At 37.9% G+C, this 14,740-nt stretch overlaps 2 protein-coding genes across 6 annotated transcripts in view; one reads left to right on the forward strand and one right to left on the reverse strand.

Annotated features, from left to right (window-relative positions):
• The first annotated feature begins 2,561 nt into the window (after positions 1-2,561).
• Positions 2,562-7,919, forward strand: mad2l1 (MAD2 mitotic arrest deficient-like 1 (yeast)). The gene is made up of 5 exons (XM_053628806.1): positions 2,562-2,741; positions 3,368-3,514; positions 4,771-4,891; positions 5,812-5,915; positions 7,608-7,919. Exons 1-5 carry the CDS (start codon positions 2,678-2,680, stop codon positions 7,778-7,780), a joined length of 609 nt encoding a protein of 202 aa, XP_053484781.1. The 5' UTR covers positions 2,562-2,677; the 3' UTR covers positions 7,781-7,919.
• A 988-nt stretch (positions 7,920-8,907) lies between these two features.
• Positions 8,908-14,740, reverse strand: part of pde5ab (phosphodiesterase 5A, cGMP-specific, b) — a 50,516-nt gene continuing 44,683 nt past the window's right edge. For all 5 annotated transcript variants that reach the window (XM_053628782.1, XM_053628783.1, XM_053628781.1 and 2 more), the window contains exons 18-21: positions 14,553-14,616; positions 11,319-11,393; positions 11,128-11,211; positions 8,908-11,004 (exon numbers count right to left, since the gene is read on the reverse strand). In XM_053628782.1, coding sequence (XP_053484757.1) covers positions 10,882-11,004; positions 11,128-11,211; positions 11,319-11,393; positions 14,553-14,616 — 346 coding nt within the window. In that variant the 3' untranslated portion in view covers positions 8,908-10,881. The remainder of the gene's footprint in view (positions 11,005-11,127; positions 11,212-11,318; positions 11,394-14,552; positions 14,617-14,740) is intronic.

Genomic DNA, 14,740 nt, shown 5'->3' on the forward strand with positions numbered 1-14,740 from the left:
TGATCTACACCTACACCAGCTAATGACAAGACAACAAAGGTAACAAAATGGAAGTGAATTGATTCACTTGTGTATATAGTAAATGGTGTGCAGAGACATCTGATAATTCCATTGCATCTCTCATGTTTATGCTTACAATAAATACTAAGTAAATAAATTCATCTGCCTTTTTTCACAAGCATCAAGAGGTCAGGCAAATGCACATTTTTCAGCAAGTATAAATAACTGAACAGAAAAAGTCTTAAAAATTCATTCATCTTCAGTAACCAGAGACTATCCTTGGGAATTTTATTATACACACACATATAGATATAAATTTTATATTTGTATTGGGAACTCATATACCCAGACAATACATTTAATATGTTTTTGTTTATTTACAGATATTTTAATTCATTCATATTCAGTAAACACCTTGATCCAGAGCCTATCCTGGGAACACTGGGCATGAGGAGGGAATACACCCAGTCCATCAAATTAACATAGCATGTGAAATATTTTTGAGACCTACCTCCTTCCCAAATCCAGGAAAGGAAGTCATTTTGTTTGAGGAAATTCAACATGGATGACGGTGTATATTGGAAAAGTTTAACTAGCCATGTTGTGTATGTATATATTTGTTATGGTTTGGAAGTGCATTCAGAAGTACAACACATTTCCATCTTTATTTGCAGAACTCCAACATGGTTAGCCAGTGAGTTAGCTTTGAATATTTGTAAAATAACGTATTTCATTTTTCTAAATTATTTACCAAGAAAAACACAAACATGATATACTATTTTAATTGTATTATGGACTATTTATTTGTGGAGTATTGGAGTACACACAGTGTATTTATATTCTAAATACACTGTATATACAAGAAAAATGAAATAACATTGTTGCACAAATTATGCTTAATTTCCCAGTTCTAGTTGCAATTCCACCCCAGCACAGTAGATGGCAATATAGCAACAACAGCATCTCTTCTCTGGGACCTGAGGAGTTTCATAAATTAGTTCTATGCCCAGTGTCACCACGTCCCAGCTCCACGGTCTGTGTGGTGTGTTAGTTTCACAACTACTGGGGAGTATGTGGGTTTTCTCATGGCCGAGTGAAAACCCCTAAAATAAAATAAAGTTTTCTCATGTCCATGTGAAAAGTTTTTATTATTTATTTTATTTATTTATTTATTTTATTTGTATAGCGCTTTTTACAATAGACATTGTCTCAAAGCAGCTTTACAGAAATATCAACATGGTATACAGATATTAAAGGTGCAAATTTATCCCAACTGAGTAAGCCACTGAGTGGCGACGGTGGCAAGGAAAAACTCCCTAAGATGTTTTAAGAGGAAGAAACCTTGAGAGGAACCCGACTCAGAAGGGAACCCATCCTCATCTGGGTAACAACAGATAGTGTGAAAAAGTTCATTATGGATTTATATGAAGTCTGTATGGCCTTAGGAGCAGCCGTAGTCCCAGCAGTCTGGAATTAGAGAAGATTTGAGCTCCATCCAGAGGCAGAAAGGATCTGGATCTCTAGTATCTCCATAAATTCATGTGGGGCTCGGCGAAAGGAGAGAGGGAGAAAAAAGATTATTATGACTGCGAAGTAGTAGAACAGAATCTAGTCAGGGTAGGCTTGAGTAAACAAATACGTTTTAAGCCTAGACTTAAACACTGAGACTGTGTCTGAGTCCCGAACACTAATAGGAAGACTGTTCCATAACTGTGGGGCTCTATAAGAGAAAGCTCTTCCCCCTGCTGTAGCCTTCACTATTCGAGGTACCGTCAAATAGCCTGCATCTTTTGATCTAAGTAGGCGTGGCGGATTATATAAAACCAAAAGGTCGCTTAGATATTGTGGCGCGAGACCATTTAGTGCTTTATAGGTTAATAAAAGTATTCACAAGTGTCCTATGTTTTCTTTGGGTTCTCCAGTTTTCTCCCTTCTCCCATAGCATATCAGTAGGTAGACTGCCTTCACTAAATTGCCTTTAGGTTTTTTAAATTTTTTTATTATTTTTTTTGTGTGTGTGTGTGTGTGTGTGTGTGTGTGTGTGTGTGTGGTTGGTTCCCTGAGATACACTGGCATCCCAGCCAGCGTGTATTCCAGTCTCAGGCCCAGTATTCCTAGGATAAGCTCCAGATCCACCATGGTCCGGACCCGGATAAAGACTTACTGAAGATGAACTAATGAAATATTTGAAACAAATATATATATATATATATATATATATATATATATATATATATATATATATATATATATATATATATATATATTAAATATATATAACTTGTAGCTCATGTCTGAGCATATGACTTTCAGTTAATAGCCTATTTCAATCAAACTAAAACTAAATGTGTATAAATGCATGTTTAATTTTTTATTTTTTTTTACACTCAACACCCTCATAAATCATAAAATATAATCATATAATGAGGGTAGTGATATCCCATGTTTAGAGTTTGTTTTAAAAATGACAAATAAAATAAAATAAATACAATTCAAAAAGCGTTCATCATGCGCGAGGTACGTGACGTCATAAGCACGGCGCCGTTGTTTTGATTGTGCGCGTGCGCAAAAGTTCAAACGCGGTCTGAATTCAAACTGGGCGGCGGGTAAAAAGAAAACAAGTGAGCAGCTACAGGACGACATACGTGTAGCTAAAGAGAGCTAAAAAACCGACAAAATGTCCAAAACTTTGCAAGGAATTACTTTGAAAGGAAGTGCCGAACTCGTTGCTGAGTTCTTCTGTAAGTTAAAATATTATAATAGTCCTCTTTTATTTGTTGATTTTATTTGAACGAGTCGCAGTTTGAGGCGTTAGCTAGCTGCCTGATTCACACCAGAAAGCTGGAATGTACCTTTTACAGTCACGTGGTCCCGATTATGTTTAACTACATTTACTTTATCCACTTCAGAAAATGTGACACTTGGTACAGCATTTATGTATATTAACATTTAAACCTGGCATGGATCAAATGTAGCTTCTGTAGCGCCTTTATTCATCCAGTTAGCCAGCTGGTCCATGGTCTTTAGCATTGGCTACTCCGTCCATGTAAAGCAGCGTGTATCTGATCATCATCCATTTAACCAAATATACAGGTCGTTTTATTGTTTACTATCCGACTCAGTTACAGTTGTTTAAAAACAAATAAATCTATTAAATTTATGCAGTTGTGATGATAACGTGTTAGACATATATTTCCCGTATTTTTAATGCATTTTTCACATTCACTTCCTGTCTCAAGACATTGCATTAGGACTTTTTTTTTTTTTAATTAACATTATTTTTTAAATTTTATTTGAAGTAGATTTGGTTCAAATATTCAGATTGATATTGAAGTATTCTGCTTGATTTGTGGCTATCATTTTGCAGCATTTGGGATCAACAGCATTTTGTACCAGCGAGGCATCTATCCTGCAGAAACCTTCAGCAGAGTCAGCAAGTATGACATGAGTCTCCAGCTCACCACAGACCCCAAACTGAAGAACTACCTCACCAACGTGGTGACACAACTCAAAGGTTTGCCTGGTTTACACAAACTGCAGATATTAGACAGCAGCTCATTTAGTTTAAATGTAGAACTCAAGGTTTCTGTGGCTTTCCTTCAGCAGACCTCTGGTTATATCTATAATCTGATCAGTTATATCATCATTTAAGTCTGCTGCCTTTGTCTCCCTTCTTTTCTAATTATTCATGTACAGGTGCATGTCAAAAATGTGAATATTGTGGAAAAGTTTTTTTTTCTGTAATTTAATTTGAAAAGTGGGAGTTTCTTATATTTTAGATTCATCAATCTCAAAATGTTAAAATAAAGTATTTATAACACAGAAATGTCAATCTACTGAAAAGTATGTTAATTTATGCACTCAATACTTGGTCAGAGTTCCTTTTTCAGGAATTACTGCATCAGTGCAGCATGGCATAGAGGCAGCCAGCCTGTAGCACTGCTGAGGTGTTCTGGAAGCCCAGGTTGCTTTGATGGCGGCCTTCAGCTCGTCTGTATTGTTGGGTCTGGAGTCTCTCAGATTCTGTATGGGGTTCAGGTCAGGCGAGTTGGCTGGCCAATCAAGCACAGTAAAACCATGGTCAGCAAACCAGTTACTAGTAGTTTTTGCACTGTGGGCAGGTGCAGAGTCCTGCTGGAAAAGGAAATCAGTATCTCCATAAAGCTCGTCAGCAGATGGAAGCATGAAGTGCTCTAAAATCTCCTGGTAGACGCTGCATTGACTCTCGACTGAGAAAACACAGTGGACCAACACCAGCGGTAGACATGGCACCCCAAATCATCACTGACTGTGGAAACTTCATACTGGACTTCAGGCAACTTGGATTCTGTGCCTCTCCACTCTTCCTCCAGACTCTGGGACCTTGATTTCCAAATGAAGTGCAAGATTTACTTTCATCAGAAAAGAGGACTTTGGACCACTGAGCAGTGGTGTGTTTAGCAAAGATGATTTGAGTTAATCAGCTGATTAAAGCTCTTCTCAGGTCGACATTGCTGTATTATAAATTGTTTATTATAATATTTTTGATATACTGGATTTTTCCAGTATCTCATTTCCATGAGCTGTAAGCTGTAATCATCAAGATCAAAACAAAAAAAGAGGCTTGAAATATTTTACTTCGTGTAATGAATCTAGAATATATGAAAGTTTCACTTTTTGGATTAAATGATGGGGGGGGGGGGGGGAATGAACACTTCCACAATATGCTAATTTTCTGAGATTAGCACCTGTATATAATCCACTGCTGTGCATTTTTTCCCCCCCCTGCAGAGTGGCTGTTTGACTGCACAGTGCAGAAGCTGGTGGTGGTGATCACTTGCCTTGAGACAAATGATGTCCTGGAGAGATGGCAGTTTGATATAGAGTGTGACAAGACAGCTAAGGAGGACAGGTATGCTCATAAAAGGGTGGATCTGAACACATGATGGCTTAGAAAACCCATTTTACAACTCCCGACAAGCATGTGAATGCGCTTTACACTACTCATAAGGGTCATGTAGGAGAAATGTCCAGCATTCATCTCACTGCTTTCTTTCTATGGATGATTAAATATAATTTCAAATGTCTGTATTGACCATAAGATAAATTAATATACACAAATGTAGCAGGAAGAGGAACAGTGCATTCATTCACTTCTAACTTTCCGTCTGAGCGAATCATTTCACATATAGCCGAAATCACTGCATGGGCGTTGTCTTTAACTCGTGTATTTTGTTAGAGGACGTCATAGTTATAAAGTGACTGCTGGTTAACATTTAGTCTTCGTGTGCCACATTTCAGTCCCTATTTCATACTCGTTCTGTTGTCCGACACCATGCCAATATCTCTTGTATAGTCCTTGAAAACAAAACAAAAAATAGCACTTGAAAAGTCCTGGAATTTATCGTGAAGCATCTGTACAAACCCTGAGTAAATTAAACAAAATCCATTAAATTGACTTGGTCGATACTTTTCTTTAATATCTAGAAAAACAAAGAAGATTAAGGTTTTTTTAAAAATTATTATTACGTCAAACAGTCTCCATTCAGTACCATTTAATTTGTAATTATTAAAAACATAAATAGTATTCATGTATCATGATCTTGATGTATTGCCTAGCTCTACATTGAGTGCACAGTATAGCATGAATGATGTATTTGATAGCGTGTCTACATTAGTGTGTCGGCTGCATCGACACACTAAAGCCACATGCATATGGTTTGTGGTGTAAAATAGGCTTGAAATGTAAGAAATTGCTTAACTGACTTGTCCTACATTAAATTATAGTTCCTGCATGTGTTTGTATATAGTAAGTTGTTTTGTGTGTCTCAGTGCTCCCAGGGAGAAGTCGATGAAAGCCATCCAGGAAGAAATCCGCTCAGTTATCAGACAGATTACAGCCACGGTCACTTTCTTACCTTTACTGGAAACAGCCTGTAAGTACACCACTGCTGAAATACTTGTAGGTTCATGAAAACTGTGTGGATCCCAAAGCTTTCTATGATAGATGCTCAAAAATAACATTAGAAGTGCTAATTTCTAGCTTATGTTTACAAAATAATAAACACAAGTAATCCACTATATGGCCAAAAGTTTGTGCTTTTTGCACCGATATGTGCTTTTTGAACATCTCAATCCAGATTTAGTCCCCCTTTGCTGTTATAAGAACTTCCACTCTTCTGGGAAGGCTTTCCACTAGCTTTTGGTGCATGGCTGTGGGTTTCTGTTCTCATTCAGCCACCAGAGCATTAGAGAAGCAGGCTCTGATGTCAGTGTTCCAGTTCATCCCAAAGGGGTTCAGTGGGGTTGAGTGCAGGTCATTTGAGTTCTGCCGCTCCAAACTTGTTAAACCATGTCTTCATGGAGCTCGCTTTGTGCACAGTGGCATTGACATGATGAAACGGGTTCGGGCTTCTTGGTTCCAGTGAAGAGAAACTGTAAAGTTACAGCATACAGAGACATTCCATACAACAGTTTGGGGAAGAACCACATATGGGTGTGATGGTCAGGTGTCCACAAACTTTACTAAACCTGAGATGAAAAGATGTATGGAAATATACAAGGAGGTAGCATAACCAGATCATAGTGCAGCAGGGATGAGGTATCTTTGTAAGCTGACCTGGAAGTTAGCATCACCTTGGTACCCTTGACAAAAATCCAGTAGGATTGTTCCATTGGCTTTTAGATTATTGCCAAAAATAAGCTCTGTGACCAACAAAAGTTTGATTCTTACATGTTTTGTTCATCAAGATAATCTTCACAAACACTTTTTTAAGAATTTTGAAGCCAAAAGTAAAAGGCTAATGTTAGGCTATAAACGAACTCCACCACGGTCGCATGACTTCACCGTCACCACCACTAAGCCTCCGACAACTCTTTCAGTCTTTATTTATAAAACACTACAACTGGAAAATACTATACACTGATAAACCAACCAGTTGGAAAGTTTGAGTTGGAATAGTTGAGGCTGTAGTAGATGAGTTTTCCTGTTCAGCGTGATGACATTTAATGTCCCTGACAACCTCTATAGTCCCATTTAGCCACGTGTTAGCAACCGTCTTTATCAAGACACGTAAAAGCTTTTTTTTTTAAAATTATAAATCATGTGTGGGGTTTTACTGAGGTATTTTATGTCATAGAATTAAACGTGAAAATATCTTGCGCTTGTGTTAAACACCTACCTTATTTCAGGCATTTAACTAAAAACCCCATTGACTTCAGTACGATGGAATCGGAAGTGCATTTCTGGGTTTTAGAACTCTTTCCTGTAGCACTCTATTACTCCACTTTGTTTAGATGTTCGTATGCATCCACACCATGAGTAAAACAATTTTTCCCCCCTGCATATATCGTTGCTTGGCATACCTCCTGGAGTTTTGGCAACACAACCCATTCTTTGAATCTCTGAAGCCTGAAAAGTCTTTTTTTTTTTTTTTTTTTTTAAAAAAAACAAACAAACAGAAAAACAAAAACACCACAATTAATTAACGGCAATCTCTTTCGGCAGTGTGTGAGCAGGTTTGTAGCCTGCAATTGAAGAACTACCCCTAATATCTTGGGACTTTCTCCCTTGCAATTTTTTTAAGCCATGTTGCTACTCATATTTGTCACTCTCTGATTTGCCACAGGTGCGTTCGACCTCCTGATCTACACAGATAAGGATCTGGAGGTCCCTGCGCAGTGGGAGGAGTCTGGGCCTCAGCTTATTGACCAATCAGAGGAGGTTCGGCTTCGCTCGTTCACCACGTCCATCCACAAGGTCAACAGTATGGTGGCCTACAAAAGGACAAACTCCATGTAAACATTTTCTCTGTTCTCTTTCTTTTTCTCTCTCTGTTTGTTTTCTGTACATAGTTTTCATGTTTTTCCCCAAACAGATCTCTCCTTTGCTGAGGTTTTTATGGCTGTAACTCTGAAAATGAATAAAAACATTCTGGTTTAACAGTGTTAAGTCTTTTTTATTCCTTTATTTATTACCATTGCTGTTATCTTCAATGTAGCCAATGTCCAATAGGTGGCACCAGTCCCTCAGTACAACACAGTAAAAGCAAGCAGGAGATTAGAGATTACGCTCCAGTAAACACAGTGTCCAATACACTTTGGTAAAAAAAAATTATAATAAAGATGCTGTCATCTTTATGTTGACCTTCTCTAGAGGAATTCAATTGTCTGTTTTTACCCACAAAGCTTCAAGATGTAGTAACATTTTCTTACAACAGTACAGTCCTACACTGACCTCAAAAGCCTGACACTCCCTTTCATAACTTGCGATGGTGCTGCAATGTCATCATCTACACTAAATGTTACACAGAATTGACTACAATGAGTCATTTAACATGTATGAAAATTCTAGATAATTTTGTTTCATGTTTTTCATCAACATTTTATGCATTACAAACCTAAGACTTCCCTGTGCAATGTCATGGGACACCCAGTGGGAATTAATATGATGGCAGCATTATTGCTTGGTCCAGTTATGTGTGACTGCATGTGATTAAAAGTTGAGTCTGGTATTAAGATGGCATAAACTGACACGTAGTGATTTAGGCATTTGGTGAAGCTCTGAATTTGAAACGCTGCTCATATTAAGTTAGCATATTTTTTATTGATCTTCATGAAAGCACAACTAATAGCAAATATCATACAGAGCAGTCCATGTAAATACAGTTTGATTTGCTGTGATTGTCTGGTTTAGGAATTGGAGGAATAGTGTTCAGCAAACAGACTGAACATATTCCCTTACATACTCTTCATTCTGTTCTGTTCATTCTGCACACATCAAAGCCCAGGTTCCCTGACACCTGCTGACCTGATCAGCATGAGAAAAACCGAGAGTGCTGCTCATACTGGGAAGCTTCTGAATAGACATCTGGCAGGGTTACGAAACACATCAAACCATTCAAGTTCTACACTAATAGACTGGCTGTAAAATAGAACACTGAAACATTTATTTGAAGCGTACAAAATCAGTAGAGGCAGTTATGAATTTCATTCTTGTTTATTATGCTCTGGTTTGAAATGATAATTCTGGTGTGTCTGAATCAGCTTTAAAGACCTTTACCCATTTGAATGTTGTTGGGTATTTAGAACATCAGTTCTGGAGCAAGACGAAACACTACAAAGCTAAAAACTATGAAAGTGTATGCATTTTGTAATAGTGGCAGTTAGTGAAATACCCTCTGACCTATGCATGTTTCTGTATCCTGTGACAAATATAAAACACAGCATATCGCCAAAAGTATGTGGACACCTGACCATCATACAGTACATACCCTTGTGCTTGTTGAACATCCCATTCCAAATACGGTTCCCCTCTTTGTTATTATAACAGCCTCCACTCTGCTGGGAAGGCTTCCTCTAGATTTTGGTACATGGCTGTGGGAATTTCTGCCAACTCATCCCAAAGGTGTTTGGTTCCAACACCAGTGCTTTCTCTGGGGCATTTTATTTGCATACTGAAGGCATCATGTGATTGCCAGATGGACAAAAGAAGGAGCTCAAGCACTTTTATTAATCGTTTACATTATATTAAGCTAGTTAACTGGACATGCTGATCGATCGGTTGACCACTAGTTTGAACAAGTTAAGAACATCAGTTTTGGAGCAAGAGGAAATGCTACAAAGCTGAAAACAACCACCAGAGGTCATATTTGGAATATGAATATATACCTAGTGATATAGGGCCTAGGTATATCACAGACCCTGAAAAGATTAGATTCCGTAAAAATGGCAGGGAGTAAAATACCAACTGACCTATGCATGTTCCCGACACAGATAAAACTCAGGAATAGACTTCAAGGTGGTTTCATGTGAATATGCCATATGCCTTCTGGACAGATAATACCTTAGAATCAAATGTTTTAGTTTCAGTAGTCAGAAAACACGCTTTCCAATTATATTCCCAATACATCTGAAAACTCGAATAAAGGACACAAATATTTGTGAACAATTAAATATATTTCTTCCTTCTTTATGTTTACGCAAGAGTTACATGTCAAGTAACCAAGTTCTCACAACATAATAGAAAGTTAATAAATATACAAACGACAGGTGAAAACAGTAACACAGTGTGTGTGTGGGGGAAATGACATTCTTCTACATATCTGAAGTGGGTGTGTTCCTTGGAAGTTGAGTATATTAGCTTAATTGTATGGTGCACTGTAGTGATGAATAAATTATTTCCTTTGTGCCTTTGCTTCTTCATTACAGTGAGTGAGCTACAGAAAACCCTGACATGGGACTAAAACAATAAATAAAACTTTGTATAAATGTCCTCGCATAGACGCTATGCAGGGTTTCAAGTGATTATTAAAAGATCATAATCCCAATTCCCCCCCCCCCCCACCCACCCACTAGCTCCTTTATTCTAGGATTACCTAAAAAGCTCCAATCAATTCATAGCTATTTTACCAACCCAATCAATGACTTTAGAGGGAAGCATTCGCTGTTAAATGCCGAGTTAGACTCATTCCTGAAAGCATGAGTTTCAATAACAAGACAGGCAGAAACTATTAACTTCCAAAGCTGATATAAACATAAAACATAACTGTTATCACTCCTCTTCTTCACAGGAAACAACAGCTTGTGTGATTATTTTTTTAAACGTAACAAACACATAATGGTGACGCAGAATATGTGTGTACTTTAGACCATATTGCTTTAGTGTTGTGTCCGAAACACCCTCTACCCCCCACCCCCTCAAAGCTACATGGAACCAATATGATTCAGCTACATCCCAAAGGTAAAATTACATTTTGCTCCATAGTGGTTGGTGAACTCCTCATAGAAGGAATCATGACTGGAAATAATTCTGTGCTTAAAGCTTCAGTGTGTGGTGTACGGTATGAAGAAGGACCAAGGGAAAGGGGTAAACTTTATCTTGTGCTGACTGGGATAAGCCGTTTATAGTCCTCCATTCAGTAAACCCGCCTCCTCAGCCTGTTCAGCAAGCAGCTTCCAGTTCTGCCTGTTCTTCCTGCAGCCTTCCAGTAGAGGGGAGCAGAAATCCGACATACTGGCCAGTGTCTAGAAAACGCACATGTACATATGGGTGGATATTTTAAATAATAATAATAATTACAAGCTATTATTCTAACACACTGCTTATATTTGATAGTGTTATAAATCTAGCCGATAAATGACTTTTACCTCGTACAACTGTACGCAAATGGCATCGATGAAAGACACTTGCATGCTGGGAATCTTATCACGCTTCTCTCTGTTCATCAGATCCTATTAGAAACAACGGTACTCTTTTAGAAGTTGTGAAATCTGATGCTGCTCTTGACATGGCCCTGCTGTTCACACAGTGTGATGTAATGTGCAGGAAGTGAACTTACAATAGGTTCAATGTTCAGCTCTTCTCTTTCCTTGTCCCCTTGCTCAAAGAATTCTGTGGCAACAAGCTCAGCTATCTGCAAAGACAAGCAGAGAAAAGTGTTCGATGTGAAACAAACAGGATGTCTGCACTTGGGAGAAACCTTCACCTTCATACTAATATCACTTCCTCTTCACTCCTTTGGTCTTTCTCTTATAGCATGGAGATTCCAGCCTTCGTTTCTCTCTGTGCTGCTCTCCTTTTTCACTGATTTACAGTCCTACTACGAGTACACACAGTCTATACAAACAGCTCGACACTTCCTGCACAAATGCACCACTTAACACAGCATCACACATTACACAGTCAGTATAGGTGTTTTACAAAGATTCACACTGTTTTAGTACAGCATATAAACCGTTTTAGATTATATTTAGAGGTCCCTTTTTTTTGCAGCACAACCAAATTTTCGAACGTGAACACAATTCTTACTGGTGCACTTTTTCTCTCCCACAAAATTAAATTTGGATGAAATTACCTTTTGATTTCCTATCAGCTCTCTACAAATCACCTGCCTAACCTAGAGAAGTGCTGATTACTTGTCTATAACAGCACGGCTTTGACAATGATTATGGCTGCAAGGTTTATATTATTGAACTCATTCTTATTTGTTATATTGTCTATGGTAACAATAGCGGATGCTCCACATAAACACCTAAAAAAATAAGTCAGAGATAAAGCTGTTCCTTTAGAAAGAGAAAGCAGCTGGTGAGGGGATGATTGTTTATAGCCATTATATCTCATAAAGTGAAAGCAGGAACTTGTTTTGCAGATGTTCCACAACATCACGACTATAAAACGATAACACGTATGGGATGCCATTCTTTAATCAATAAAAATGGTTAGGGTTGGCAAATTCCTACTATATAAAAGGAACAAAATGCTTCAGGGCATGCAGTTATTGGAAGATAATCAGTTTTGGGGTGGTAGCGCTGCTTCATGTCAGAATGCATCACAGCACCCTGTCATTGTTATTTTCCTAAAACAGCATGTCGCAAAATGATTCAGTCCTTACTTATACATGCTTTGTTGCTATTCTTTTACAGATTCAAACCCCAAACCCCCTACTAATAGCGCGCACACACACATGCACATGCGCACAGAGAGCATTATTTATGTTGTTATTCTAAGCTGGTCACTAAACTATAGTCCAAGTTATTTCCATATTGTTTCATATTCCATCTAAAAGTTTACTTTGAGTCTAGTCCAAATGTGTATTTTAGATACTGACAGACTAGTGCACATGTATTAGGTTATGAGGCAGCAATAAGAGCAGCATGTTTACACAATGGCTCAGACTGTTTGGGTTACAGTTCTAGCTGATTTTGAGCTAGCAGGAAATTTCATGATCAGCTCATAACACACTGATAGGATGAAGTCTGCATCAGACTCGTAATACAAGTCAATGCTGCATTACACATTTGTGATCAGTCATCGTTTGTGACTCTTGCAGACAGGTGCGGACTGGCCATTGGAAAGTTCGGGAAAGTTCGGGCCGGTCTTGTCTTGCTTTCCTAACACCGGCATTATACAGCCTATATACACATATTGAACAGTTCATCTTAGCTACAGCAACATGGTTTCATTGTTTTACATATTAGCTTAACACAAACAATACAAATGAACAGATTGTTGTTTTTTAAATTAATGATTCGTTGTTTGAGATACATGTTGTGTCAGTTCGAATTTCGTGCATCAAATAGGGGCCGCTTCACAGCAAATTCCCAGGCTGATTTTTGTTGCCAGTCTGCCCCTGCCTGCAGATGTTTTGTAATTATTTTAAACTTTCACAATTTAAATATTTTTACATCGCCATGCAAATTATCATTCATGTCTCATGTGTATAGCAATTTCCAATTCAAATTCAAGTGGCCATGACATTTCAGTCAAACTTAAATATTTTGAGTAAAATTTTGCAGGACGGCGAGAGAAAAGAAAGAAAGAGAATTTGACTCCTTCAGCGTTCTGTTTTATATGCATTTGCTATTGGTGCAAAAAATAATAAAATGGCTGCTTAATTCTACCTAGACAACTTACCATATGCATTAGAAAATATTAATAAGTTGACAATACAATGCAAAAATATAAAGAGCATATATTGTAAAATATATTCTAATAATACAGTTCTTGCTGTATGTGTCAATCTGAAGTTTGTCTACACACATTTTAAGGTCATGAAATCTTGTCCATCAGTGCATTTGTGGGTTTGTGTGTGTGTGTGTGTGTGCTTGCTTGTGTCCGTGTGTGTGTAAATAGCTCCTCTACTGAGGATCCTAGCCTGCTAATTGCTGAACAGAGAAAGGAGAGGAAGAAAAACGAAGTGTAAGACAAATCGGAAAGACATAAAGGTAGATAGTGACTACGTTTACATGGACAGCAGTAATCTAATTATTGACCCTACTCGGAGTAAGATAACAATGTGATTAAGGTGTTTACATGAGTCGCTTTTAGAATACTCCTGTCATGTTCCCGTTTTACATGTTATAGAACATAATTAGATTAACAGCCCGCGTCATTATGTCACCACGCCACGCCGTCCAACGTCCCTCCAGAATTTCACACATCAACATACAGTTTTGGGTGTTTTTATTTAATTTTTTTTTACGAATGCTTTAAGTGCAGTTAATTATTTGTCATGCTATACGTGCTAATTGACAACTGCTTGAAGCCGTGGGCTGCGTCTCAAACCGCGTAGATACCGTCTATACAGTAGCCAAGATACATGTATTTTTCCCCACTACAAGCCTATAGTAGGAAAGTATGCTGTTTGGGACGCAGCCGAACTCTCTTGTTCGCCGTAAAATGTAAAACTGCCGTGTGATCGTGTCCTGTCGCAAAATGCGGTCAAAACTCCCACACGACATTCATAATGTGATTAAGGTGTTTACATGTCTGTAATACTTGTCCATAATGCGACTAAAACAGGAGTACTCCACCTGTCTTAATTCGATTAGAGCTTAATTCGAGTATGACCTTAATTAGATTAAGGTAAGTAAAAATTGCTGTTTACATGGTAGTTTCTTAATTAGAGTATGGTCTTAATTGGGTTAAGAGTGGATTATTGTTGTCCATGTAAACGCAACTAGTGACTAAATGTCAGTTTCAACCTTGATATATTAGTCATGATGTACTGTAATACCATATATACATTTGAAAGGGATATACAATCAGTGCCCATGACTCATTTAGCTCTTACCCTCTTTTGTACAGGCCAGGGTTTGGTAATGGCAGAGATATCACATGCAGTCATAAGCATGGACCTGCAGTGGACAAAAAAAACCCACATCAGTTTTTAAAAGAATTACTTTTTAGAATATGGCATATACACACACACACACACACACACACAAATACATTATATATATATATGTAAAATTTGTTCTG

Source organism: Ictalurus furcatus, chromosome 7 (genome assembly GCF_023375685.1).
Source record: "Ictalurus furcatus strain D&B chromosome 7, Billie_1.0, whole genome shotgun sequence".
Classification (NCBI taxonomy): domain Eukaryota; kingdom Metazoa; phylum Chordata; class Actinopteri; order Siluriformes; family Ictaluridae; genus Ictalurus; species Ictalurus furcatus.